The 25,979-nt window shown below is 44.1% G+C and overlaps 1 protein-coding gene across 1 annotated transcript in view; it reads right to left on the bottom strand.

Moving 5' to 3' along the window:
• LOC309333174 (coiled-coil domain-containing protein 180-like) overlaps nt 1-25,176 on the bottom strand; it is a gene marked incomplete at its 3' end in the record, with an annotated part of 122,519 nt that extends 97,343 nt beyond the window's left edge. The window contains exons 1-2 of the mRNA XM_081846574.1: nt 25,128-25,176; nt 23,031-23,158 (exon numbers count right to left, since the gene is read on the bottom strand). Of these exons, the coding sequence (XP_081702700.1) occupies nt 23,031-23,078 (48 nt within the window). The 5' untranslated portion in view covers nt 23,079-23,158; nt 25,128-25,176. The remainder of the gene's footprint in view (nt 1-23,030; nt 23,159-25,127) is intronic.
• Between the last annotated feature and the right edge of the window lie 803 nt (nt 25,177-25,979).

The raw sequence follows: 25,979 nt of genomic DNA, 5'->3' as shown, positions 1-25,979 counted from the left end.
GAAAGATGTAAGATTTGTAACAACACGGCTCCAACAAATTAGTAATAAGGAATATAAATTTGAAAGTAATTGAAAGAAAAGACAAATTTTGGATAAACAATATTTCAAATTAAGATCTCAAAAGTGTGATTTAAATTCTAAAATTTGAAATTTAATATTGGATAATTATATGATATGAATGGAAACAAGTAAATAATTTGCTAGCAAAATTTGTGAGTTCAGAATGCAGGAACAAGAGATGTGAGGAAGTCCAAAGAGGAGAATGAAATGTGGAAATTTGAAAAGATTATGTTATTATGTATGTTTTTTTTTTGTTTATTGTTTAAAAAACTTTAATAAATATTATTTAAAAAAAGGAAAATAAAAAAAGAAAAGAAAGAAAAAAAAAGAAGAGAGAAGAGACAAAAAAGAAAAAAGAAAAAAAGAGAACAGATAAAAACAGAATCAGAGTTCGCCATACAACAAACAAATTTACAAACACTAGACCTCCGTCCAACTCGGTTTAGGTTAGGTAATCTTGTAATCTTTCTGCAGTTGTAATTATACTAGTTCTGTACATCGCAGGTGTTAAATACCGTCTACTGTAACATTAATAGTTCCCAGATTAACTTCAATATAACTTAGATATTTATTCCAATCGTTTTTTAGTTTTACATTATTTTTATGCCTAATTCTTTGTGTCAATCTCGCTAGCTCTATGTATTGAAACAGTCTCATTTGCCATTCCCTGACCGTGGGGGTGTTGGGAGTTTTCCAGATTTGCGCTAATAAGATCCTAGCCTCCACCATGGCATACTGGAAAAATGTTTGGTCCTCACTTTTAATCTCCTCTCCAATCATGCCTAAGAGGAACGCCTCCGGTATTTTAGGGAAATTATATTTCAATATTTTCTTTAACTCCTCATAAATTTGTCCCCAGAATCTTTTCACCACGTCACAAGTCCACCACATATGGAAGAAGTTTCCTACCTTGGTTTTACATCTCCAGCAAGTGATGTCTCCGGTTTTGTACATCTTCCCCAGTTTTGCCGGGGTGATGTACCAGCGATACATCATTTTTTCCAAATTTTCTCGGAGAGTGGCACAAGCTGTGAACTTCATACCCTTCTTCCAAAGTTTCAGCCATCTGTCATATTCCAGATTATAACCAAGATCTCTAGCCCATTTAACCATCACTCCTTTCACTTCTTCATCTTTAGTTTCCCAGTCCAGCAGTTGTTTATACATTTTGGAAAGAAGTTTAGTATTACTTTCTAAAATTTCCACCTGGTATTTCGACTTTTTTTCGCTCATCCCTAATTTTTTTGTGTTCATACCACAGTGCGTTAATTTGGTGGAATTGTATCCATCCGTTTAACTTATCCTTCACCTCTTCATACGGTCTAACTTTCCACCCTCCTTCCGTTTTAACTAAGAGATCTTCATATGTCCATCTTTCACCTGTCAAATTTAGTTTTTTTATTTTTATAATATCAATTGGTGAGAGCCACCAGGGCGTACCTTTTTCAATCAGATTCTTATTCCTATTCCAGACTTCGAGTAACGAGCCTCTAATAATATGGTTAGAGAAGCCTCTGTGAACCTTTCCTTTCTCCTGCCATAAATAGGCATGCCAGCCAAACCTGATGTTGAAGCCCTCTAGGTCTAATAAGTCTGTGTTCTTCAAAGTGGCCCAGTCCTTTATCCAACAGAGGCAAGCTGCCTCATAATAAAGCCTTATGTTCGGGACTGCAAAGCCCCCTCTTTCTCTTAAGTCCGTGAGGAGTTTAAACTTAACTCTAGCCCTTTTCCCCTGCCATATAAATTTAGCCAAATTTTTTGCCAGTTCTTAAAGCATGTTGTACCTCTGATTACGGGGATATTCTGAAATAGAAATAACAATCTTGGGAGAATACTCATCTTAATCACTGCCATCCTTCCTGTCCAGGATAATTTCAGCCTATTCCAGGTATCTAGGTCTTTCTTAATTTCTTTCCATACCTTGGTGTAGTTATCTTCTACTAAATTTATATTTTTCGGGGAGAGCCATATTCCCAGGTATTTTACCTTATTCACCACCTTAATGCCTATTTTTTGCTCCAGCTGTTTTTTTGCATCATCGTCCAAGTTCTTTGTTAAGATTTTAGTTTTTTTCTTATTTAATTTGAACCCAGACAGTTTACCGAATTCCTCTAAAAGTTCTATTACATTACTGGCGCTATCCATTGGGTCCTCTAAAGATAGTACCAGATCATCGGCGTAAGCCTTTAATTTATATTCCTTTTCTCCAATTCTTATCCCTCTTATTTTTGGTGTCTCCCTTATTTTGTTTGCAATTATTTCCAGAACCATAATAAATAAAAGGGGAGACAATGGGCAACCCTGTCTTGTACCCTTCGTAATCGTAAAGGAATTGGAGAGGTTATTGTTGATGATCAGCTTAGCCCTTTGGCCTGAGTATATTGCCTTTATACCCTCCATGAAGGGGCCTTCTATTCCTGCTGTTTTCATACATTGTAATAGAAAATTCCAAGAAACGTTATCGAAGGCCTTTTCGGCGTCAATGAAAATCAGAGCCGCCGGGATGTCTATCCTCATATCTAGATATTCAATAATATTTAGTATGTGCCGGACGTTATCTTTGTTGATTTTGCAGAGTCCGGAGCACAGCGGAAGGATGAGGAGTACGTGCCACATGCTTTAGATTATTTTATTTACACTTCAAAGCTGGTAGATTACAGAAAAGCATCTTGCTTCTCTGAGAGCAGAGAAAGATCCTCTCTCCTCTGAAGCACGGAGAGAACTGTGAAAAAAACAGGAAACCAGTGTACGTCACATCCAGTCTCCTTTCCCGTGGGAAAACCCAACAGCACAGACTGTGGAATGTAAACACCTGTCTCGTGACAAGCACTTCGCTGCACAGTGAAGAAAGCAGAAACCAACATCCTCCCCCTTTCTGTGAACATCACTGAGCAGCGTGTTCGTACAATATCAGTACAAACCCAACTTCTGCACATAGGTACAGTGTTGATCCCTTGATACAATCTTGGACAATACATCAGCAGGAATTTCATTACCTGGCATATAGGACACCGTTACGAGTCCCTTCTGAACACGTTCCCTAGCATGTTGCAACTTCAATTGCAAGTACTTCGTGCTTTGCTTACAACCTTCAGAATTCAGCAAAGCCAAACATGCTTTGTTGTCCTGGTAAACCTGGATTGGACATTTGACAGGAATTTTCATGTCTTTGCACAATTGTAACAACCATTCACAATCTTTAAGTGAATAAGACAGTGCATTCAGTTCAGCTTCACAAGTACTTAAGCTAACTGTTGTTTGCTTCCTGCATGACCAATCAAATAGACCCTGATTGTACATATAGCAAACTCCAGACGTACTTTTCCTGTCTGTAGTGTCACTTCCAAAACTTGCATCTGTAAATATCTCAAGACCACCAGACTTCTGATTGTTAAATCTTAGTCTGTAATGCATAGTGCCTTTCAAATACCGCGCTATGCGTTTCAGAGCTTTCCAATCCTTAACAGTAGGATTGTTGACTTGTCTGCTTAGCAAATTACAGCTAACAGCAATGTCTGGTCTTGAACATCTGGCAATGAAGTTTAGCTTGCCTAGCACACTTCTGTACAGTGTAGTGTCAGAAAATGCTTCTTCAGTGTCATCTACCTGATAACCTGTTGTCATCGGTGTGTCTACAGGGTTAGCATCCATCAGGTTCAGTTTGCTTAACACATCAGCAATTTTCCGTGACTGGTGTACTAGAATGTTACCATCTTGATCTCTCTCTATTTCCAGAGATAGGTAGTTGCTTACCTCACCAAGATCTTTCATGTCAAAGTGCTCTTTCAGTTGAGCTAGGGCGTTATTGTACATTGTGACATCTTTCCAAAAGAATAAAAGATCATCAACATAAAACAAACAATACAGTTTCTTTTGCCCCTCCTCTTTGACAAATACACATGGATCAGCTTTCCCTTGCTTAAAACCTAGAGAAAACAATACTTCAGTGAGTTTTGTGTGCCAACACCGTGCACTTTGTTTGAGACCATAAAGGGACTTCTTCAGAGCACAAACAAATCCCTGTTTTACCTGTACGCCATCAGGTGGAAGCATATAAAGTGATTCACCTAGAGATCTGTACAGAAAAGCTGTATTCACATTGTGGTGACTAATGTGTAGATTCTCCTCTGCAGCTAGCTTGAGCATAAGCCTAATGCTCTCATACCTCACTGTGGGTGAGTAGGTCTCGTGATAGTCTTCACCTGGTACTTGTGCAAAACCTCTGGCTACCAATCTGGCTTTGTGTCTGACTATCTTGCCATTTTGATCAGTCTTCGCTTTGAAGACCCATTTGCTTCCAAGCAGTTTCATTCCTGGAACTACTGGAACTAGCTCCCATGTTTTGTTCCGTTCTAAGGAATCAAGCTCAGCCTTCATGGCATTTAACCATGGCTCAGCTTCCTTTGAATCCAAATCCTGGATTTCTTGGAAACTTGAAGGTTCAAATACCTTCTTGGAGCTTTTAACAGCTGTTACTGATATCTTAGCAAACTCATCAGCAAATCTCTTTGGAGGTCTGCCTTTTGTGGCTCTTTGTGACCTGCGAATTAGCCGTAGGTCTTCAACACTCTCCTCTTCCTTCTTAGGAGAAAAATGACCTATTGTGAACAATGGTTCCTCCAATTCTTGATCAGAGCTTTCAGAGGGTCGCATAGAGGCTTTCGCACTCTTGAAATCCTCTGAATCACCTGATTCAGTTTCAGACTCAGAATCAGAACCTTCATCAGTGGGTGTGGGTTGTTGCGGTTGCTTTTGACTATCCTCAGTCTCATCACTGTCATCAGGATAACATTGGAAAATTCCCACATTCTCCCCCCACTTGGCATTGTACTCAACACTTCTTGTGAGCTTAATTGTCTTAGAGTCAGTCATCATTATTCTGTAAGAACCTTTCTGATAACCTAGAAAGATACCATGCAATCCACGCTTGTCTAACTTGGAGCTTTGTGGTGTGTGAACCCACATGTCAGAACCAAAAATTCTCATGTGTTTGATGTATGGCTTTTTGCCAAACATCTTCTCATACGGGGTACAACCAATCGCTGAAGAAAACCTGCGATTATAACTGTAAGTGAAACACGAGAGAGCTTCGGCCCAATAACTCTCTGGAAGATTTGCATCATGTAGCAAGGTTTTTAACCCTTGAAGCAATGTCTAATTTGCCCTCTCGCAAAGTCCATTCTGCCATGGCGAGCGAGGACTAGACAAATCGTGTTGAATTCCTTTCTCAGTCAGAAAAGCTTCAAACTGCTGAGAAGTGAATTCCCCCCCCCCGCGATCACTGAAAAGAATCTTTACCTTCTTACCATGCACATTTTCCAACCAAGCACAGAATTCCTTGAACCTTGGAAAAGCCTCTGATTTCTGCTCGAGATTGTACACATAAATATACCTGGAAAATGCATCAATGAGAACCATGAAGTACCTGTTTCCACCCAAAGAGGGCGCTAGTGGTCCAACCAAATCAGCATGAACAATTTGGTATGGTTCTGTAGCTTGCCTACTAGACACCTTACCTTTCGCAGCCATTTTCACCTTGTTTGCTGCGCATGCCTTGCACTTCATGTGGTACCTGCAGGGTTTAATAGTCATACCTTCAACCAAGGCAGGCATTTTAGATACTGCCTCAAAATGCAAATGACCAAATTTTCGGTGAAAATCGTGAATACACTCTGCATGCAAACTTTTGTTAGAACCTGCAATGCAACAAGTTTCATCCTGCACATCATCATCAAAATACAAAACATACAAACGATCAACATATTCAGCATGCAATACATAATCATTTTTCTTTGTGATGATGCACCTTTTGTTCTTAAAGGAAACGTCAATTTTCCGTTCATTCAGCTGTCCAACGCTGAGTAGATTATGCTTGGCATCTGGTACGTAAAGCACATCTTTTATCGATAAGTCGAAACTGTGAAGAACAACAGTTACGTAGCCTTTACTGGGGATTGTGTGGTCATCCGCCTGGTGAATCGCACCTTCCTGCGGTGTAAAAGACACAAACAGTCGCTTATCATTGCACATGTGGTGCGTTGCAGCCGAATCCACCACGAAGAAAGATCTAGACATCTTCTGGACCTTTGCAACCTTTGGAGTGAAGCGTGAGACCATTGCCTTGTGCTGCGTTGTCCTGGACACCGGACCTTTGCCTTTGCCTCGGCCTTTTCCACGCGATGAGCTTTCGCTGCGCTGCTCTGTCTTGGCCCTGGGATATTTGCATTCCCTCTTCATATGGCCTAGACGTCCACACGAGTAGCATTTCACTGCCTTCAAAGCTTTGGCGCCATCTGGTGGTTCCACTGCACTCTGGGATGACGTCTGTGAAGACTCCCCCTTACCCATGCAGCTATCACCCTGGCGGTCTGCTTCATTCTGAATCATGGCAGTATCATAGGCTACTGTGAGCTGAGCAGTATCATGAACAGCAATCTGAATGCCACAAGCATCAGCCAGCCTTCTGCAGCTAGCCATCATGACTCTGGCATTAGCCTTCTGCATCATCTCTGCTGCTTTAAATCAAGCTGCGTCACTGTTTTCTGCAGCTGCTTTATTCCAAAAGCACTTTTAAAAGGTACTTTCGGTTTCCCCCAAGCCTATAAGCTTGTGCCTTTGAGCCTTTGCCTGTGCCCGGCAAACGGCATTAAAAGTTCAAAGTCCAGCCATAAAGCCATTAATTAGAAGCTGGCAGGCTGCCCGGAGCATGAGCAACATGCCTCTCATCAATCATCCTGACGCGCAGAGATATCGTCCGATCCGTCCCTCTGCATTCCTTTGCCGTCCCTCGGCATTCCTTTCCTCAAGTCTTTTAGGGCATCATTATTCGATGCCATCAGGGGCCTCACCCATTCTCTAGCTCCCCCCTGGAGGTGCCCAATCACAAAAGCCACTCTCGATTCCTCATCGGCAAAGTCATCAAACTGCAGGTTCAGTGCGTACTGCATTTCTGTCTTAAAGGCTTGGTAGCTTCTTGGGTCACCCCCGAATTTCTGTACCAACCCCGGTACCTTCCTTGCGATGGGGGTGGGCTTCCCCTGTGCATCCTGAGCTCTCCTCTCCTCGAGACGCGCCGTTAGCAGTGTCAGCTGGTGTTCCAACGCTCTGTTTCTCTCCTCCAGAGTTGGTCCCGCTCCAGCTCCTCCCGCTGCTCCGTCTCCAGTTGGGTTGCTCATGATGCCTCTCTTTCGCACACGCAGCGTCGAAGACTGACGGATTGCTGTTATGGGTTAAGGGGGCTGCTTGTGCGTAAATGGTTGAGCTCTCAACTCATGCAATCAGTTTCTAAACTCTCCCAGTCCGCGGAGCCATGGGTGCATGGCTACCTCAATCGCTGGCAGAATCCGTCAGTGGGCGTTTCCGGAATTTGCGCCAACATAAGAGTTCCTTAACGGAAACTCTCCTTCTGGATTCTCTGCGTGACAGTTTCCTACGCGGAGTAGGCGTCCCCAGCGGAGGTCCTGAAACCTCTCCGCTGTTCTCACTGGAAGTATCTTGGAGCCATCCCTCCGACTGAGTTTCTGTGGGAACTCTCTCTCCCCCCCTGCTGGTTCCTTCCTCAGCATCCGAGGCTCTCCTACCCTCCTTGAGCCCTTCCACCACCTGACTCTCTGATGGCAGTTCCCTGACATCCACCTCCCCTCCAGGACCCCCCTCACCCCCCGTTTCCCCCTCTTCTCTGGGTGGTGAGGCTGGGAATCCCCTGAAAGAATCCTCCTCATCTTCGGATGACTCAAAAACCGCCCTCCACCTACTACTGTCCCTTCTTCCCGAATACTCTTCCCCATCTGATTCTTCTTCCTCTTCTTGTCCTGATTCTGGGAACCCCTCGAACTCCCCTTCTTCGTCAGTGGTGCCGAAGTGTTCCTCCCAGAACCTAGCCAAGGGCTGAGGCTTCTTTGGGTACCGGAGATGAAACGTTCCTACTAAAACCTCCTCATCAACCATTTCTGCCGGTACCCAGGTATTTTCGGACTCCGGTTCCCCTTCCCATGCCACTAAGTACTCCACCTGTTTACCCTTCCACCGAGAGTCGAGTATTTCTGCTACATGACTGCTGCTCTCCCTCTCTTCTACTTCCGCTGTCGCGGGAACCTCACCTTCATGTCCCACCAGAACTGCCTGGTAACTAACCACATGGTTTTGTGTTGCCCAAAGTGCCCTGCGGTGGGGCTGTTGTGTAGTTGTTTGAGTACTCTACCCCTCAATTCCCCTTCCGGTATGTACAATGCCCCTTTGTAATACAAAGCCCCATTCCTTTCTTCAAACCCCCCTGTGTTCTCCCCGGGTCTCCTGAGCCCTCTGAGCTTGTCTTGGGCATATTCATCGTTCTCTGTCCCTTCTACCAGTTCCCTTTGCCCCACCAATGCTGCTCCACAAACCCAGTGGTCCTCTGGGATAATATGCCTTTCCTCGGGCGCTCCCTCCCCCTCCATATACTCTGGCTTTCGAGAGAGAGCGTCCGCCCTGACGTTCTCTGGTCCCGGTACGTAGCAAATCTCAAAATGGAATTTGGAGAACTCCTGTGCCCATCTCACTTGTCTCTGGTTCAGTACTCGGGCCGTTCTCCAATATTCCAGATTTTTGTGGTCCGTGCACACCTGGACCTTGTGCTGCGCTCCAATCAGCAGGTGTCGCCACCGCCGAAAAGCTTCATGAATGGCGAGCAGTTCCCGGTCGTACACTGTGTAGTTCCTTTCGGATTTATTCAACTTCCGCGAGAAGAAGGCACACGGTCTCCAGTCCGACGCATCTTTTCCCGGCTGGAGAAGCACCGCCCCTACCGCTCGATCAGATGCGTCCGTCTCTACCCTCATCGGCTTCTGTAGATCTACGTGCAAGAGCTGTTCCTCCGACGCAAACACTTTCTTTAGCTGTTCAAATGCTCGCTGCGCCTCTTCCGTCCACGCGAATTTCTTCTTACTACTGAGACAATCGGTGATGGGCGCCGTTAAGTGGGCAAAGTTTTTGATGAACTTCCGATAGAAGTTTCCAAACCCCAGGAATCTCTGCACGTCCTTCCTGTTTCTGGGTGTCTTCCATTCCAGTACCGCTTGGACTTTACTGGGATCCATGGCCAATCCCTTGTCTGACAAACGGTACCCCAGGAACTCCACCTCTCTGGTATGGAACTGGCACTTCTCCAGTTTTACCCACAGCTGGTTTGCTTGCAGCCTGCTTAGGACCTCCCGGACATCTCGGACATGCTGCTCCTCGTCCTCTGAGTAGACCAACACATCGTCTAAGAAGGCCACACAGTTCTTATAGAGCAGAGGTCCCAGGACGTGATGCATGAAGGATTGGAAGCATGCTGAGCCCGCCTGTAATCCGAAGGGCATAACGAGATACTCAAAGGCCCCCAAGGGGGTGAACATGGCGGTCTTCCATTCATCCCCCTTCCTCATCCGTATCAGGTTATACGCCCCCCTCAGGTCCAGCTTGGTAAAAATCTTTCCCTTCCTCACTCTGGTCAGAATGTCGTCAATCCTGGGCATGGGAAAGGCCACTGGTTCTGACACCGAATTGACGGCCCGGAAGTCCACGACCAGCCTGGGTTTATTTGAGTCCTTTTTGTCCACAAAAAACACTGGGCTGCCCCCCACCACTCTTGACTCCCTGATGAACCCTCGTTTCAGGTTCTTGTCTATGAACTCCCTTAACTCCTGCATCTCCCTGTCCGACATAGCGTACAGTTTGCCCACTGGTAGCTGGGCTCCCGGGAGTAGGTTAATTTGACAGTCAAAGGGTCTATGTGGGGGCAGTCTATCTGCTTCCTTCTCGCTGAAAACATCACTCAGGTCTTCGTATTGTGGTGGTATTTCTCCCTTTTCTCCCACCACCATCCCTGCCAGACTTGCCCTAGCCAACTCCTGAGTTTCTCTTCCCTTGCAGTGTTCTAGGCAATAAGCTGACCCAAAAGAGACTACCCGCTGGTGCCATCCCACTAGCGGGTCATGTAACACCAGCCAGCTCATTCCTAATATGATGGGCGGCCCCGCCAGGGTGGCTACGTGAAATGCAATGACTTCCGTGTGCCTTCCCACCCTCATTGTCATGGGGACCATTTGTTGGCTCACTTCCCCCCCCCCCGAAGTTCCCTCCCATCAATCATGGTCACCTGCAAGGAATTGCTCAAGGGCAGCGTCTGTATCTGGTGCTCTGATGCAAACTCCTTACTCATGAAATTGCAGGAGCTGCCTGAGTCTAACAGGGCTTTTATCGTGAGTGGATGTCCATTGGGTAGCTCTAGCAGCACCTCTACGACTAGAGCCGCTCTTGGGGGTTCAGGCTTGGGCACGTTCACTGATCCTTGGCCTGGCTGCTGTGCCCTGTCGCTGGCAGCCAGGCGTTGGCTTTTACCTGCTCCTTAACCCCCTCCTCCTCACTCCCAACAGCTCCCACCATTCCTTGCCATCCCTTCCTTTGTGGGCACACTCTGGCAAAATGTCCTGGCTGTTGACAGAGGAAGCATTTTTTGGCGCTCTTCCCCTCCTTCTTCCGCCCTTCGCTGACGTTTGAAATTCCGCGCGCGCGCGCGCAGTCCCAATCTCCATTGGTTCCACTGGCGGGGAAGGTTGCTCCGGCATCTCAGGAATGCAGAAATCACTCCAACGCTCTCCTCTCCCTTCCCGCTTCTCCAAGCGCCTCGCAAGCGCCGATTTGGTCAGCTGATCCATGGACGGGACGCGCGGGAAAGTTCATCTTTCACCGCCGGGGCTAGCCCTTCTTCAAACAGCATTTGAATCGGTTCCGAAGCCAGGTCCCAACCCAATTTATGTATGAGCATGGTAAACTGTGTCCAATACTCTCGGACGGACTGATTCCCCTGTTTGCATGCCATTAACTGTCTGCGTACCACGCCCTGTTCAATCTGGCTGGAAAACATCAAGTCCATCGCGATAAAGAATTTCCTCAAGTCTTTTAGGGCATCATTATTCGATGCCATCAGGGGCCTCACCCATTCTCTAGCTCCCCCCTGGAGGTGCCCAATCACAAAAGCCACTCTCGATTCCTCATCGGCAAAGTCATCAAACTGCAGGTTCAGTGCGTACTGCATTTCTGTCTTAAAGGCTTGGTAGCTTCTTGGGTCACCCCCGAATTTCTGTACCAACCCCGGTACCTTCCTTGCGATGGGGGTGGGCTTCCCCTGTGCATCCTGAGCTCTCCTCTCCTCGAGACGCGCCGTTAGCAGTGTCAGCTGGTGTTCCAACGCTCTGTTTCTCTCCTCCAGAGTTGGTCCCGCTCCAGCTCCTCCCGCTGCTCCGTCTCCAGTTGGGTTGCTCATGATGCCTCTCTTTCGCACACGCAGCGTCGAAGACTGACGGATTGCTGTTATGGGTTAAGGGGGCTGCTTGTGCGTAAATGGTTGAGCTCTCAACTCATGCAATCAGTTTCTAAACTCTCCCAGTCCGCGGAGCCATGGGTGCATGGCTACCTCAATCGCTGGCAGAATCCGTCAGTGGGCGTTTCCGGAATTTGCGCCAACATAAGAGTTCCTTAACGGAAACTCTCCTTCTGGATTCTCTGCGTGACAGTTTCCTACGCGGAGTAGGCGTCCCCAGCGGAGGTCCTGAAACCTCTCCGCTGTTCTCACTGGAAGTATCTTGGAGCCATCCCTCCGACTGAGTTTCTGTGGGAACTCTCTCTCTCCCCCTGCTGGTTCTGCTTTGCTTGCGTCCCAGATTACTCTTTTTTCCACATTAGTCCTCATGTTAATTTCAAAATAGTCTCTTAGTGTTTTTTGGGCCTTTTTACAAAATTCTTTATCTCTCAACAATGAGTCATTCATCCTCCATCTGAAGGTACCAGCTGTTGTTTGATTCATCTCCATCTTCACGGCATTATGGTCAGAGCAAGTCTTTGGGCAGATTTCCACTTTTTTTATCTGCGATGCCAGTCCTCTAGTAACCCATATTTGGTCGATTCTAGTCCAGGTCATTTTGGCTTCAGAAAAGAAGGTTCCTTCTCTTTCAAGAGGATTTTTTAATCTCCAAATATCAACTAAGTCCATATTGTCAGTCATCTCAAAAAAGGTTTTTGGTAGCCTTCCGTCTTTAGAAATTACTTGTCTTTGTGCTTTATCCATGTTTGTAGAGACAACTCCATTCATATCTCCCATCAAAATTATATTTGAATCCATGTAATCCAGCAAAATCTCATGCAACTTTTTAAAGAATTAGGATTTGCCTTCATTTGGTGCGTATATTCCTAGAATCAAAAATTTCTGGCCTTGTACTTGAATTTCAATTGCCAGATATCTTCCTTGTTCATCTTTAAATATTTGTTTCGGCATCAGTCTATCCTTTGCATATATAACCACTCCTCTTTTTTTCACTCTGTCAGATGAAATAAATTCATGTCCTAATTTTTTATTAATAAGTAGTTTTCTATGTGTTCTTGTCACATGTGTCTCTTGCAGGCAAATCAAGTCCAATTGTTGTTTCTGTAGAATATGAAAAACGTTCTTCCTCTTCCGAGGAATATTCAGTCCATTACAGTTCCAGCTCAATAGTCGCAGGGCCATGATGGGATTATTTACTTACTCCTCCTACTGCTCCCAATTGTTGCTCTTCATCTGTTGGTGGCTGCAGTCCAAACGATAAATTTGCCAAGTCCAATATTCCTTTTCCTGGTATTGTTGGCTCTTCTCCAAGTTCTGCTTCCTTCACTAAGTCTTCTTCGTGATCTCTCAAGAATTTATCTTTGTCACTCAGTGTCCTTAGTCTAACTTTCTTTCCTCTGTATTTGAAAGATAGGCCTTGGGGGAATTCCCACCTAAAGAAGATTCTGCTTTTTTTCAGTAGTACAACCAGATCTTTGTAGTCCTCTCTTGCATCTAGAATGGGCTTTGGGATATCTTTGAAGATCTCCACGAAAGAATCCTCAATTTGCAGTGTATTTTGATAGTGCAAATTTAAAATTTTATCTCTTTCCTCCTTTGATCCCAAAGTAATCAAGCAATCTCTTGGCTTGTTCTTTTTTTGTCTTATTCCAAGTCTGAATGCACTCACAATCTTAACCTCCTCCCCCTGCAGGCCTTCTTGCCAAAAGTCATAAAATTCTTTTGTTATAAAGTCCACCAGGTTATCCTGTTCACTTTCTGGGACAAATCTTAATCTTAAGTTACGATCCCTCCTTTGAAGATCTATCATAGCAAAGGATAAATCATGGTCCGCCAGTTTCTTTACAACCGGTGGTATTTTTCCCTGAACTTCAGTTGCAATCTCCTTTGCCTCCTCAGCAATCTTTCGAGTAGTAGCTGATTCCTCTAGGAGTCTCCCAATATTCTGAGCATTAGCAGTAACTTGAGTTCCCAATTCTTTTAGGCTGGAAGTATTCAGATCAAGTTTTTTTGAGATCTCAGCTACTTGTTTACTTGTATCAGTCCCTTGTTTCGTTAAAAATTCCAGAGATTCATTTATTTTTCCAAGAGCTTTCGCCAAAGCATCTTCTGCAGACATAGCTTTAGGTTTTTTTTGTGAGGCCGCAGCTGCTCCTACCACTGAGGCCCTTCTTGGCTGTGTAGTGCTGTAAGTTTTGCCGGATCTGAGGTTTTTCTCCTGAGCCTGATCTATCTTTCCTTTGCCATCTGCCATGCCACTATCAGCCAGGCCAAGGTCAGTCCCACACTCCTAGATTTGTTTTTACTAGTAAATTTCCAGTGGCTCAGCTTCTAGTTGCTTAGTTGTTTCTCACAATGTAACAAAGTCTCCTCTGGGGGGGGGGGAATTCCCAACTTGCATTCACAGTTCACAGTTCTTACAACAGATATATTGTCTCAAAGTCCCCCCCCCCCCGTATCTTTAAAGGGGAAAAAGTCCCCAGTTCCAGCACTTTTTTCTTAAATAGTTACAAATATGTAACAGTCCAGGTAAAAGTCCTCAACACTGTATCTTTCCCAGTTATTTCAAGGCTCTCACTTTTGACAGTTCAAAGTTCTTTTTCCCTTCTTACAGGGCAGTCCGTTCCCAGGATACAAAAGACAATGGATAAAATTTAAATCTTTCCTTTCATGCAGGTTAAATAGTTCAATGAGAGTTCTCCCTCACCGCTCCTGCCCGCTAAGTGAGGGGGTATCTTGCTTTAAGGCAATGGGTTTGTTATTCAAATGCACTCCTCAAAGGTTTCAGTTTAATAGTCTCTTTGCTTTCTTCTCACTACAATGCGGTAAGGCAGACTTCCTTTTTGTACCTTTCCCGTGGTGGCCAATCTTTTAAACTTTCAAGCAATTTAAGTCTTTAGTTCTTTACTCTTTGAAGTCCAATTTAAGCTTTTAATCCTACTCACGAGTAGATGCTTTCAGGATCAATTTGCCGGAAGAAATCGGCGCTCTCCGATAATGGCGACGCGGCTTCGCTCCACAGGCTGGGTAGCGGCTCTCAGCACCACGCTCCCCCCGACACCGTTCCGGAGCCTTTAAAAAGGCTCTTTCGCAGTTTGGAGGGGTCGTAATGGTACCCGCCGAGCCTCCTTGTTTACAGGCTTCTCCACCTGTAATTTTTAAGGGTCCCCGCTTCGCCGTAGCAGCAGGACCCAAACCTGCGGAGCAGACTTCTCCCGGAGCTCCGGGAAAAGTCCTCCATTAATCGCTGGCGCTGACCGGAAGTCCTCCACTTCTATCCAAATTCGGTACTGGTACACCGTTCATATCTCCAAGCAGGATTAATTTGTGATCTTCTAGCTCTAGCAGAATTTGTTCTAATTTCTCAAAAAAAATCGGCTCTGTTTGTATTCGGGGCATATACCGTTACGACATTGATTCCCCCCCCCCCCCCCCGATGGTTAAGTTGAATTCCCAATATTCTTCCCTCATCATCCTTACAAATTAATACGGGGTCCCACTTTCCTTTAACATAAACCGCTACTCCTTTTTTCTTATTTACCTCCGAATTACCTCCACCCCCTTATTTACCTCCACCCCCAATTTTTTGTTTATCAAGATGTGTTTATGTTTTTTAGCTATATGAGTCTCTTGAAAACAAATCACGTCATAATTCTTATTTTTCAAAGTCTTCTCAATTTTATTCCTTTTAAGTTTCTCATTCAGCCCATTCACATTCCAGGACAGAAATTTCAATGTGGGGGCTATTGTTTAACTTTTAACTATTAGTAACTCTCTAGCCGGGTTATCGAGCTTATAATCTAGAGCCTTTGTTCCCTAGGAGCTCCTCCTCTTCTGCCGCCTCTTCTCCCACCACGGCTTCATCTTCTTCATTTTCTTCTTCATCTTCCTTCTCATCCTTCTCCAGCCCCCTCTCCCTCCCTCTCCCTCTCTCCCCCTCCTCGTCTTCCTCCCTGGCCCTTAACCTATTTTCTGCCTTACCAAGCTCCCTCTCGTATCTTCTTAAGAACTTCTCCACCTCCTGAGTATCCATCAGCTTAATTTTTTTGTCTTTATAGAAAAAGGTGATCCCTTCAGGGAACTCCCATCTATATTGAATACCGTTTCTTTTTAAAACGCCTACCACTTGTCTGTACCCTTCTCTTTTGCGTAACAGTCTTACTGGTATTTCTTTGTAGATAATAATGGGCTTGCCATCAATTCTTAATTTATTTTGGTAGCTCGTTTTTAAGATTAAATTTTTCATTTCTAATGAGTTGAAAATCACTAAACAATCTCCCAGGAATTTATTTGATTTTAAATGTTGTGGTCTCGTCCTTATTCTGAATGCATTCTCTATAGAGAGAGCCATCTCTTCTTCCTTTAATCCCAGCCACTTAGATAATTCCTTAGTCATTTTCCCTTTTATGTCCTCGTTCCTTTCCTCACCAACTCCCCTAAATTTTAAATGGAGCTGTTTTTGTCGCATTTCTGCCATAGCTAAGTTGTCCCAGATCCTGTCTTGCGTTCTATTTAATTCTCTTAATTCCTCTTTCATCTTTACTGACTCTTTTTTCTGTTCCCTCATCTCCCTCTGCATTTTTTTGTTGGATTCCTCAATTATTTTAGATTTGGCAGACAGATCTTGAATCTTGATTGAGAGTTCTCCAACTGCACCTTCTATCTTTTTATCAATCATCTCCTGCACTTCTCCCAGTTTGCTTTCCATATATAATTCATTTTGTTTAAATTCCTCCTTTATTTTTACCCATAAAATATCTAGATCTTTAATTTCTTCTTGACCTGATAACTTCCTGTCCCCTGGGGTCCCTCCTCCTCTTTTCCCATCTCTCCCCATCATAACCAGATCTCTCCCTTAAAGGGCTCACAATCTCCTTCTTTTTTCCTTTAAGACCCCAGGTCAGCAATAAAGGTTATAACGAATTTCAAATAGATCGTTTTCAAATCAATTTTCAAGTCAATTTTCAGACACACCTGGAGGGAGGACCAGGTTCTGAGTCCGAGGTCCTCACCTGTACCTCCCCTCTCTCAAAACAAACTTCCAGTATTATACATGCAAACCTACAGGAGTCAGAGGGTGAAATGGAGATACCGTTGTTGTCACTATGGTCTCCAATTTCTTATCGAGTAGTAGCTTAAGCTACCCCCCCGAAGCAACTCGTAAACAAAATCTAAATGCTCCAATAATCAAATAAACAGCACTGTCACCAAATCTAATAAGGAGAGAGGGGGAAGGGGAAGAAGGTAGGGAAAAAAAAAATAGTCCGGAGGAAAAAACTTCACCGGAGGGGAACCCGGGAACGCTGCTCCGCCAAAGGGATCTCTCTCACTTAAGTCTCACTACTTCTATTATCTAAATCAGTTCAGTCCTGCGTACACGGGGGTGGAGAAGTTATCAATCCGTGGCTGGATCTTGGCGACGCACTACTCGTATCGGCACGGCTTGGATAAAAAAAAAAAAAGTCCCACATATTATTATTCGTATTACCACGGCTCTGATAAAAAAGAGTCCCACACAGAACAACCGCAACGTCCAAACACCCAAAACACAGTGAGAGGGGGGTTGGTATGAACTTGACAGTCTATACTGGAAGGGGTGGTTAGTGAACTCGGTAATCCAGGTCCAACATAGTCCAGATCCAAACGTAGTGAAATAAAGCAGGAGGAAGGGGGCGAATATGCGTGCAGATGTATGCGCCTCTTTATTGAGAAATCCAGAAAGTAAGTCTCTTTTTTTTTTTAGAGGTCTATGCCCACCAATTAACTCAACCTCCGCTTCTGAAACCAGGAGGAAGGCAGGGAAAACGGCATAAACAGCATAGGCGAGGTTAACTAAAAACTAAACAAAACATAAACTTTCAATTGGCATCCTCGTTGTTGCTTATGGTTTTGCAGTATCACCATAAAGTTTCCTCAGCTCTATTGCTGCGGGTTTTCAATTTGTACTCACTCAGTCAGACTAACAAAGACTTCCTTCCTCATTCCTGCGACTTTGTATCTGCGCCATTTTAAATCCTCCACCGGGTGGACTCCAAACAAAAAATCCAAAAACATCCAGGATCCTCCCAGCTTCAAACCAAAGTTTTCACTTTAAAAGGGAGCTAAAAACACTGGGGAATCCATTCTTATCTTTATGGAAGCTCATCGCTTTTTTCAACTGAAGCTAGAGGCATCGCATCGTGGAGTCGGTGCTCTCCCAAATTGCGCTCACGGTCCCGTCGTCCTCGCGTCCTCTCTCCTGGAAACGACCCGAAAAGACGGCGAATCCGCTCCCACGCTGCTGGGCAGCCTATCCCCCAAGGGTCTCCCCCTTGGGATTTTTGGGGTGCGCAGAGCCTTTGCGTCTCCCCCAAGCCTCCACGATGTTCAGAAAACCCAAGCGGGGCTCTCTGCGCTTCCTCACTGTCCGCGACCCAAACCGGAAGTCTCCCAAATCTGGCTCTCTTTGAAAAAAGTTTGGACACCACTGTCCTTGGGGATTCTTCCATCTTCCATTCTGTGGACATGACCAAGCCAGTGTAGATGTTGCTGAGACAGGAGTGTGAACATGCTGGGATTGCAGGCCTGGGAGAGCACATCTTTGTTTGAAACTCTGTCTTGCCATGTGATGCCCAGAATCTTCCTGATGCAGCACATGTGAGAGGCGTTGAGGCGCTGCTCCTGGCAGTTGTAAGTTGTGCACAAGTCAACACACAGTGTGCAATAGCAGCGTGCTCAACACGCAAACCTGGTAGACGACCTTCATCTTGGTATTACAGTCATACCTCGGGTTGAAGTTGCTTCAGGTTGAGCACTTTAGGGTTGCGCTCTGCGGCGACCCGGAAGTAACGGAACACGTTACTTCCAGGTTTCGCCACTCGCACATGCTCAGACGGTCAAAATGACGTCACACGCATGCATAGAAATGGCAAATCGCGACCCACACATGCACAGACGCGGGTTGCGTTTGCTTCAGGATGTGAATGGGACTCTGGAACGGATCCCATTCATATCCAGAGGTACCACTGTAGATGTTAGCATCACATTCTCCCATACCCTTTGGAGAGGCAAGCCATTGCCAAAGCTGCCTTGCCAATATGCTTGTCCAGCTCAGCATTAATGGAAAGGTTGCTGGTTATGGTGGAGCCCGGGTAAACAAAATCGCCTACCACCTCAAGTGTGTGGTCACCAGTGCTGATGCGTGGAGTGCTGGGGGCGTTCTCACCCAGGATGTTGGTCTTCATCAGACTGGTGGTATGGCCAAATTCCATGCAGGCTTGGACAAAAGAGTTGATGTGTCTTTGTGGAGCTTCCTTGGAGAGAACTGTCAAGGCTGTGTCATCTGCAAACATCTCTCAGATAAGGACTCGCCACATTTTTGCCTTGGTACAGAGATGTGTCAGGTTGAACAAACCCTGTCGCTCCTCGAATGAAAGTATACACTGTCTTCAGTCAAGCTGAATTCATGAGACCAGCAGGGAGAAGAATATGCCACAGAGAGTTTGGGTGAGAACACAGCCCTGTTTCACACCCTAAAAGCTTAAATGTGTTAAGTCTTCTTCTTCTTTTAGAATATGTTTTATTGCTTTTACATGTAATTTAAAATACAATGAACTACAACAATAGCAGGTAGCCTGTCATTTCTTGGGAAAAGTCTAATAGCAGCATGAAATTAGAACCATTACTTAGAACAAGTTTATGGACTTGAAGTCTCTCCAGATGCTTTCACATGGGTCTGAGGGTATTATCTGAAAATGGTTGATACAGACCATAATGAACAAGATACTCCCCAAGTGATCCTATGCAAGATATCCCACAAATAATTAGGACACAAATCTTACGCAGCCTTCACCCTGTGCTGGCTAGGACTGATGAGAACTTTAGTCCAAAACACCTGGAGAGCGACCTCCGGGTTAGCGCCTCCGGTAATGGCGGAATTCCTCTGATCGGGAGGAATTTACTTCGTGGAAATTCGGGTCTGGCCACCACGGCAAAGGCGGAGACCCACTAAAAATCACAGGCGGGTGAAGCCTGTGAACGTGGGATTTGGCTGGCACCTTTTGCGCCTCCCCTACTCACGGGGAAACCTGGTTTCGGGGATCCGGAGCAACGTGGGGTGAGCGACGCGGTGCTTCGAATTGACTGCTTCTTCCACGGAGCGAAGCCGCATAGCTGTTGCCGGAGAGCGCTGACTTTTTCCTGTGGACAATTTGATCTTAAAGCAACTACCCATGAGTAGAACGGAGAATTGGATTTTTAAACGTCTTAATTTGGTGCCGAAACAGGGAGGTCTAAAACAGGAAGCCCACCTTCCCCTTTTGTAAATAGATTGAAGCAATGAGGATGCAAGCTGAAGCCTCGGAAAGCCTATTGTAAAGGACTAAATTTCCATCGGTAAAAAATACTAAACCCCCCTTGGTGGCAGGAGAAGAGGGGGGAAAGTTTTGGACTGAGTATACCTGCAGGAGAGAGCAAACAGAGTTAAAATACCACCACTCCGATCCTGGAAACGGGCTGCCAACAGGACTGACGTGTTCTGGAATGCTTATTGATCGTGATTAGAACGTTCACTGACAGTTAGTTAAATAAGGAATACATTGTTTCCACTGTCTCCGTCTGCGCTTAAAAAGGAGTAAAAGTAACAGAAAATTGAAACTAACTTTATTGTTTGAATTGAGTTTAAAAGGACTAATACAAATAGAAACTGTTTCCCTCTAGAGGAAGCCCTTGAAACTGTTATAAGAGTTGAGCTGGGGGAATTTCCAGCTGCAAGATAAAAAAGCTGTGAGATTCTGGGGACCTTGAATCGGTTGAGAATGTCGACAGAAGAGGCCTTAGTGGTTTTATTATGTAAGATAAGTGACTCACTGGAACAGCTTCACAAAAAGGTGGATGTGGTAACTACCAAAATCGATAATTTGGGACAAAAAGTGAACACCAATACAGACACTATTCAGAAATTGATACAGGAATCTACTTTGACATGGCAAACTGCGGAGAAGGCTAGCGAGAAAGTTACTGCCGTTGAACCTAAAGTAACACAATTGGAGAGAGAGAGAGTCCCAGCCTTACAGATGCAATTTGATGACCATAAGTTGATGCCTGCTATGATTGAATCTAAAGAAAATCAGATTTTGAGGATCAGAGCCCTACCTGAACTCGAGAAGGAAAGTTTGATAGATTTCCCCACACAGGAATTTGATGATTTTTGGGACCGGGACTTGGGTCAAGAAGAGATTAAAACTGTGAGGGCCTTTGGACTTGGAAGAGGAGGGAAAAAAGAGAAGAACAAAATAAGAGACTGTTGGAACTACCAGAAGAACAACAGTCAAGAGTGGAAATTTTGAAAGACGTCCTGAAATACTTTTGGGATCTTAGATTTAACTACGGAGATTTGGTTGCCCTGTCGAGAAGGAATAAAATCATCTTTAGGTGGGAGTTTCCTCGAGATCTACTCTTTAACCTCAAAGGAAGAAAAATAAAAATAAGATCAGTGGAAGACAAAGTAAAGTTCATGTATAAATATGAAGAAGACTCGCAGAAGGGACTTGGAAAAGAGTTAAGAGCATCGGACAGAAGATCACCAGGTTGATGGACTATATGGAATTGGCGGATATGACTGGCAGAATCCGGGACCAGGGAGAAGAGTTGGTGGAAGAAGATGGGAAAAAGTTTAAAGACTATTCATAAAAATATTGTAAAATTAATGAGTGTTAGAAAAAACCTTAACAAGGTTAAGGTACATAAAGCATTTAAAAATCATATTGTCAGGAAAGCATTGTTGAATGTTTGGATAAGATACAAAGATTTATTGGCAAATAAAACCCCAAGGTGGTTGTCACCAATGGAAGCGAAAGCTTTTAAAAGACTCAACATGGAGTCCAAATGGCCAAAATATTGGGAAATTTTGGAACAGGAGGGAGATAAATTGAAATTGCAGAGTTTTGAGAAACTAAAAAACAAAGTGCAAGACTGGCTTCATTATTATCAGATAATGGAGGCTTACAAATTGGACAAGAAAATTGGATTCCAGGTGGAAAAATCGAAATTAGAAACAGAACTGTTAGAACCTAAAACCAAGGTGTTGTCAAAGATGTATAACTTGCTGCTGAAATGGAATACTCAAGATGAAACAGTTAAATCTGCTATGATTAAATGGGCACAAGATGTTGGACATAATATTATGTTTGCTGACTGGGAACAGTTATGGACCACCGGTATGAAATTTACGGCATGTAATGCCTTAAGAGAGAATATTATGAAAATGATTTACAGGTGGTACATGACCCCAGTCAAGCTTGCAAAAATTTACCATTTGCCCGATAATAAATGTTGGAAATGTAAAGAGGTTGAAGGTACATTCTTTCACCTTTGGTGGACGTGCCCAAGGATCAAGGCTTTCTGGGAAATGATTTATAATGAAATGAAAAAGGTATTTAAATATACCTTCTTGAAGAAACCAGAGGCCTTTCTCCTGGGCATGGTTGGCCAATTGGTGTTAAAGAAGGATAGAACTTTTTTTATGTATGCGACAACAGCAGCAAAAATACTTATTGCAAAATATTGGAAGACACAGGATCTACCCACGCTGGAAGAATGGCAGATGAAGATGATAGACTACATGGGACTGGCAGAAATGACCGGCAGAATCCGAGACCAGGGAACAGAGTTGGCGGAAGAAGATTGGAAGAAGTTTAAAGACTATTTGCAGAAATATTGTAAAATTAAGGAATGTTAGAATGATGTTGGATAGAAATTAAGTGGTTTCCAGCTGTAATGCCCTAAGAGATATGGAAAATAAGGTTTTGAAATAAGCAAAAACTAATGGTGAGGATTTGCTGAACTAATAATTTGAATTGGAATATAAGAAAGGGAGGTTTGAGGAGGTCCGGAAAATAAGTTAAAAGAAAATAAGTAAATGGAAATTTTATGTGTTTTTATTTTTTCTGTTTTTGTATTTTTTGTATTATGTATTTTGGTTGTTTCTTTCTTTTTTTTTTTTCAATGTATCACTTTGGAAAATTCTAATAAATATTTTTTTAAAAAAACCAGAAAACAGAGGAAGATGGAAAGGAATTGCTGAAACAGTTAATTAAAGTGGAATACAAAAAGGGAGGTGTGAGGAGGTCGATGAAACAAGTGAAGGAAAGTTAAGATACTGAAAGTATTAGATGTGTTTTAAATTGTGTTTGTTTGGTTTTGTTAAGTTAATATTTTGGTGTTGGTGTTGTGTGGTGTTTTTGTTTTTGTATTGTATTGTATTGTTTTGTTTAATTCTTTTTCTTTCTTTTGTAGTCTTTAAAATGTTAATAAATATTATTTTTTTAAAAAATTACCTGGAGAGCACTAGGTTTTCAAAGACTGCTCTAACCCAACTTTGCAACTGCCTCTGCCGGAGTTTAAGTCTAGTGGTGGGCAGACCGAAGGCTTGCAGGATCTACTGTGTCTCTATGTGTGTGTCTGTGTTTTACTAGAACCTGCAGTTCTACTAATCTGCAGATCTACTAACCAAAGCTGGATAGGGGTGTGGCCTAGGGAGAGGATGTGTAGCCCGGGAAGAGTTCTGTACCTGAGGTTCCCCATCCCTGCTTCAAGTGATGCTACCCCCCCAAAAAAAAACCAGGTCTTCTAGCTTCTGTCATTGCCGTACCTCATCATCAAATATCTGTCTGTAGACTTTCCCATTGGGGAATGACATGGGACACCCTCACTAGAGTCATGTTGCAGACTTTTCCTAGGTGCTTGATTGGTTTGCAGCTGAACTTTTTCTTGGGTTAGCTGAGAAAAAGAAAAATCATAGAATCATAGAGTTGGAAGAGACCACAAGGGCCATCGAGTCCAACCCCCTGCCAAGCAGGAAACACCATCAGAGCACTCCTGACATATGGTTGTCAAGCCTCTGCTTAAAGACCTCCAAAGAAGGAGACTCCATCACACTCCTTGGCAGCAAATTCCACTGTCGAACAGCTCTTACTGTCAGGAAGTTCTTCCTAATGTTTAGGTGGAATCTTCTTTCTTGTAGTTTGGATCCATTGCTCCGTGTCCGCTTCTCTGGAGCAGCAGAAAACAACCTTTCTCCCTCCTCTATGTGACATCCTTTTATATATTTGAACATGGCTATCATATCACCCCTTAACCTCCTCTTCTCCAGGCTAAACATGCCCAGCTCCCTTAGCCGTTCCTCATAAGGCATCGTTTCCAGGCCTTTGACCATTTTGGTTGCCCTCCTCTGGACACGTTCCAGTTTGTCAGTGTCCTTCTTGAACTGTGGTGCCCAGAACTGGACACAGTACTCCAGGTGAGGTCTGACCAGAGCAGAATACAGTGGCACTATTACTTCCCTTGATCTAGATGCTATACTCCTATTGATGCAGCCCAGAATTGCATTGGCTTTTTTAGCTGCCGCGTCACACTGTTGGCTCATGTCAAGTTTGCGGTCAACCAAGACTCCTAGATCCTTTTCACATGTACTGCTCTCAAGCCAGGTGTCACCCATCTTGCATTTGTGCCTCTCATTTTTTTTGCCCAAGTGCAATACTTTACATTTCTCCCTGTTAAAATTCATCTTGTTTGTTTTGGCCCAGTTCTCTAATCTGTCAAGGTCGTTTTGAAGTGTGATCCTGTCCTCTGGGGTGTTAGCCACCCCTCCCAGTTTGGTGTCATCTGCAAATTTGATCAGGATGCCCTTGAGTCCATCATCCAAGTCGTTGATAAAGATGTTGAATAAGACCGGGCCCAAGACAGAACCCTGTGGCACCCCACTAGTCACTCTTCTCCAGGATGAAGAGGAACCATTGATGAGCACCCTTTGGGTTCGGTCAGTCAGCCAGTTACAAATCCACTGAGTGGTAGCATAGTCAAGACCGCATTTTACCAGCTTCTTTACAAGAATATCATGCAGTGAAAGAGAAAGAAAGAAAGAATTGAATGGTTTGGTGTCATTCCTTGAGTGATGTTGGGAATGGCGAGTGGGGAAGAAACTGCTGTGAACAAGACTTTTTTGTAATTGCATCGCACCTCGAACTGACTCATATATCAGCAGTAAATGCCAGTGTATTTCAGTGGGGTTTTATGATATTATAGCTGCAGTCTTATTTGCAACTGTGGACTCCCTCCCCATTATCTGCCATTAATGTTTTAATGTTGTATTTTAATCTGTTTTTTAAATTGTATTTTAATCAACTTGTTTTTATTATTGGTTGTTAGCCGCCCTGAGCCTGGTCTTGGCTGGGGAGGGTGGGGTATAAATAATTTATTATCATTATCATTATCATTATCATTATCATTATCATTATCATTATTTACCTATCTGGGTGCCAGTGCCCTGAGCAATTTTAAATAAAATTGTCATTTATTTATACAAGTAATGATTGCATTTAATTGTGCAAATTTATTTACAGCACTTATTTATGCAAATCATCAAAACCAATAACCAAGAGTGGGGTCCCCTCTCCCTCCCCAAGTCCTGTGCTGATAGTTGGGGAGAAGAGAAAAATGGCTTTTGTGGCTCGCATCAGGTCCTGCCATGAGGGATACATTTGAGATCCAAACTAAATGTGATGGGAGGGATGGATTCGTACCATGTGCTGCTCTCCCAGAATGCTTTGCAGGGCGTGTGGCTGCTTTCCCCCTTAGGGCAAAGGAAAGGAATGCAACTCATTGCAACGTATGGGGGGGGGCTCTCCTCTTCAACATCTCTTCCTGCCTTCCCGCAGTTGCCCCTCTCTCACCTGACAGCAAACCTTACCTGAGGAACCCTTGGAAAGCCAGTCCTAAAAGCTGCCTCAAGGCAGCTAGGCCAAGAACAGCGTCTTTTGGTTGCCATGGTGACTATCAAGAGCAGGGAAGAGGAAGGAATGGAGAAAGTGTGTGTTACTCTCTCGCAGGATTCAATGGGATTCAACATGGCTGCTCTGGCGACGAGTTGTTGCCATAGAGATGTGGAAAGCAGTTTTTTTAATTTATGGGCGGCAGGGGCTTGTTTTTGTCTTACGAGTTCGTCATTGTGTCCTCGTCACTTATACAGTAATCATGTTAGAAACAGCGATAACAGTGTTTTATAGAGGACTAGTTGTTATAATTGTTTTCCTCCATAATTCCCCCCACCAGAATATTGCGCGGTAAATAAGAGTCCGAGCATGTACAAAGTCTTTCTGACTTGAATCCTTTTTAAACTTAGAATAACGTCAAGATGCTTCTGCATTTTGAATCCTGCTTTTCAATGCAAGATTCCCTGCATTGAAGGTTACCACCTTTCCGTGTGTGTTTTTTTTGGGGGGGGGGGCGAGAGATTGTAAAAATGTGTTGTTTTTAAAAAGTTGGGAAGTAGCAAAAATCACCACGCACCAGCCACGGAGCTGTCTGGCTGATTTCATTAGTATACACGTGTTTTTGTCAGGACACAGGTGTGCATCCAGAGTTTATGGAGGGGATTTGCTTGTGTAACTGGGGAAGGGTACTTCTTTAACGCCTTGATTGTGAACTTACAGATGCAGATAAGAAAAGCTTCTTGTCCTTCCGGTTGATCGCGCGCGCCATCACAGTAGGAGGTCTCTTCGTCGGAGGAGACCTCAGTACATCAAAGTCGGGAAAAACCGCT

This window comes from Podarcis erhardii (genome assembly GCF_964252035.2).
Source record: "Podarcis erhardii genome assembly, chromosome: W".
NCBI classification, from domain to species: Eukaryota; Metazoa; Chordata; class Lepidosauria; order Squamata; family Lacertidae; genus Podarcis; species Podarcis erhardii.
The sequence above is the reverse complement of the archived record's forward strand: the minus strand, read 5'-3'. Positions and strand labels throughout refer to the sequence as shown.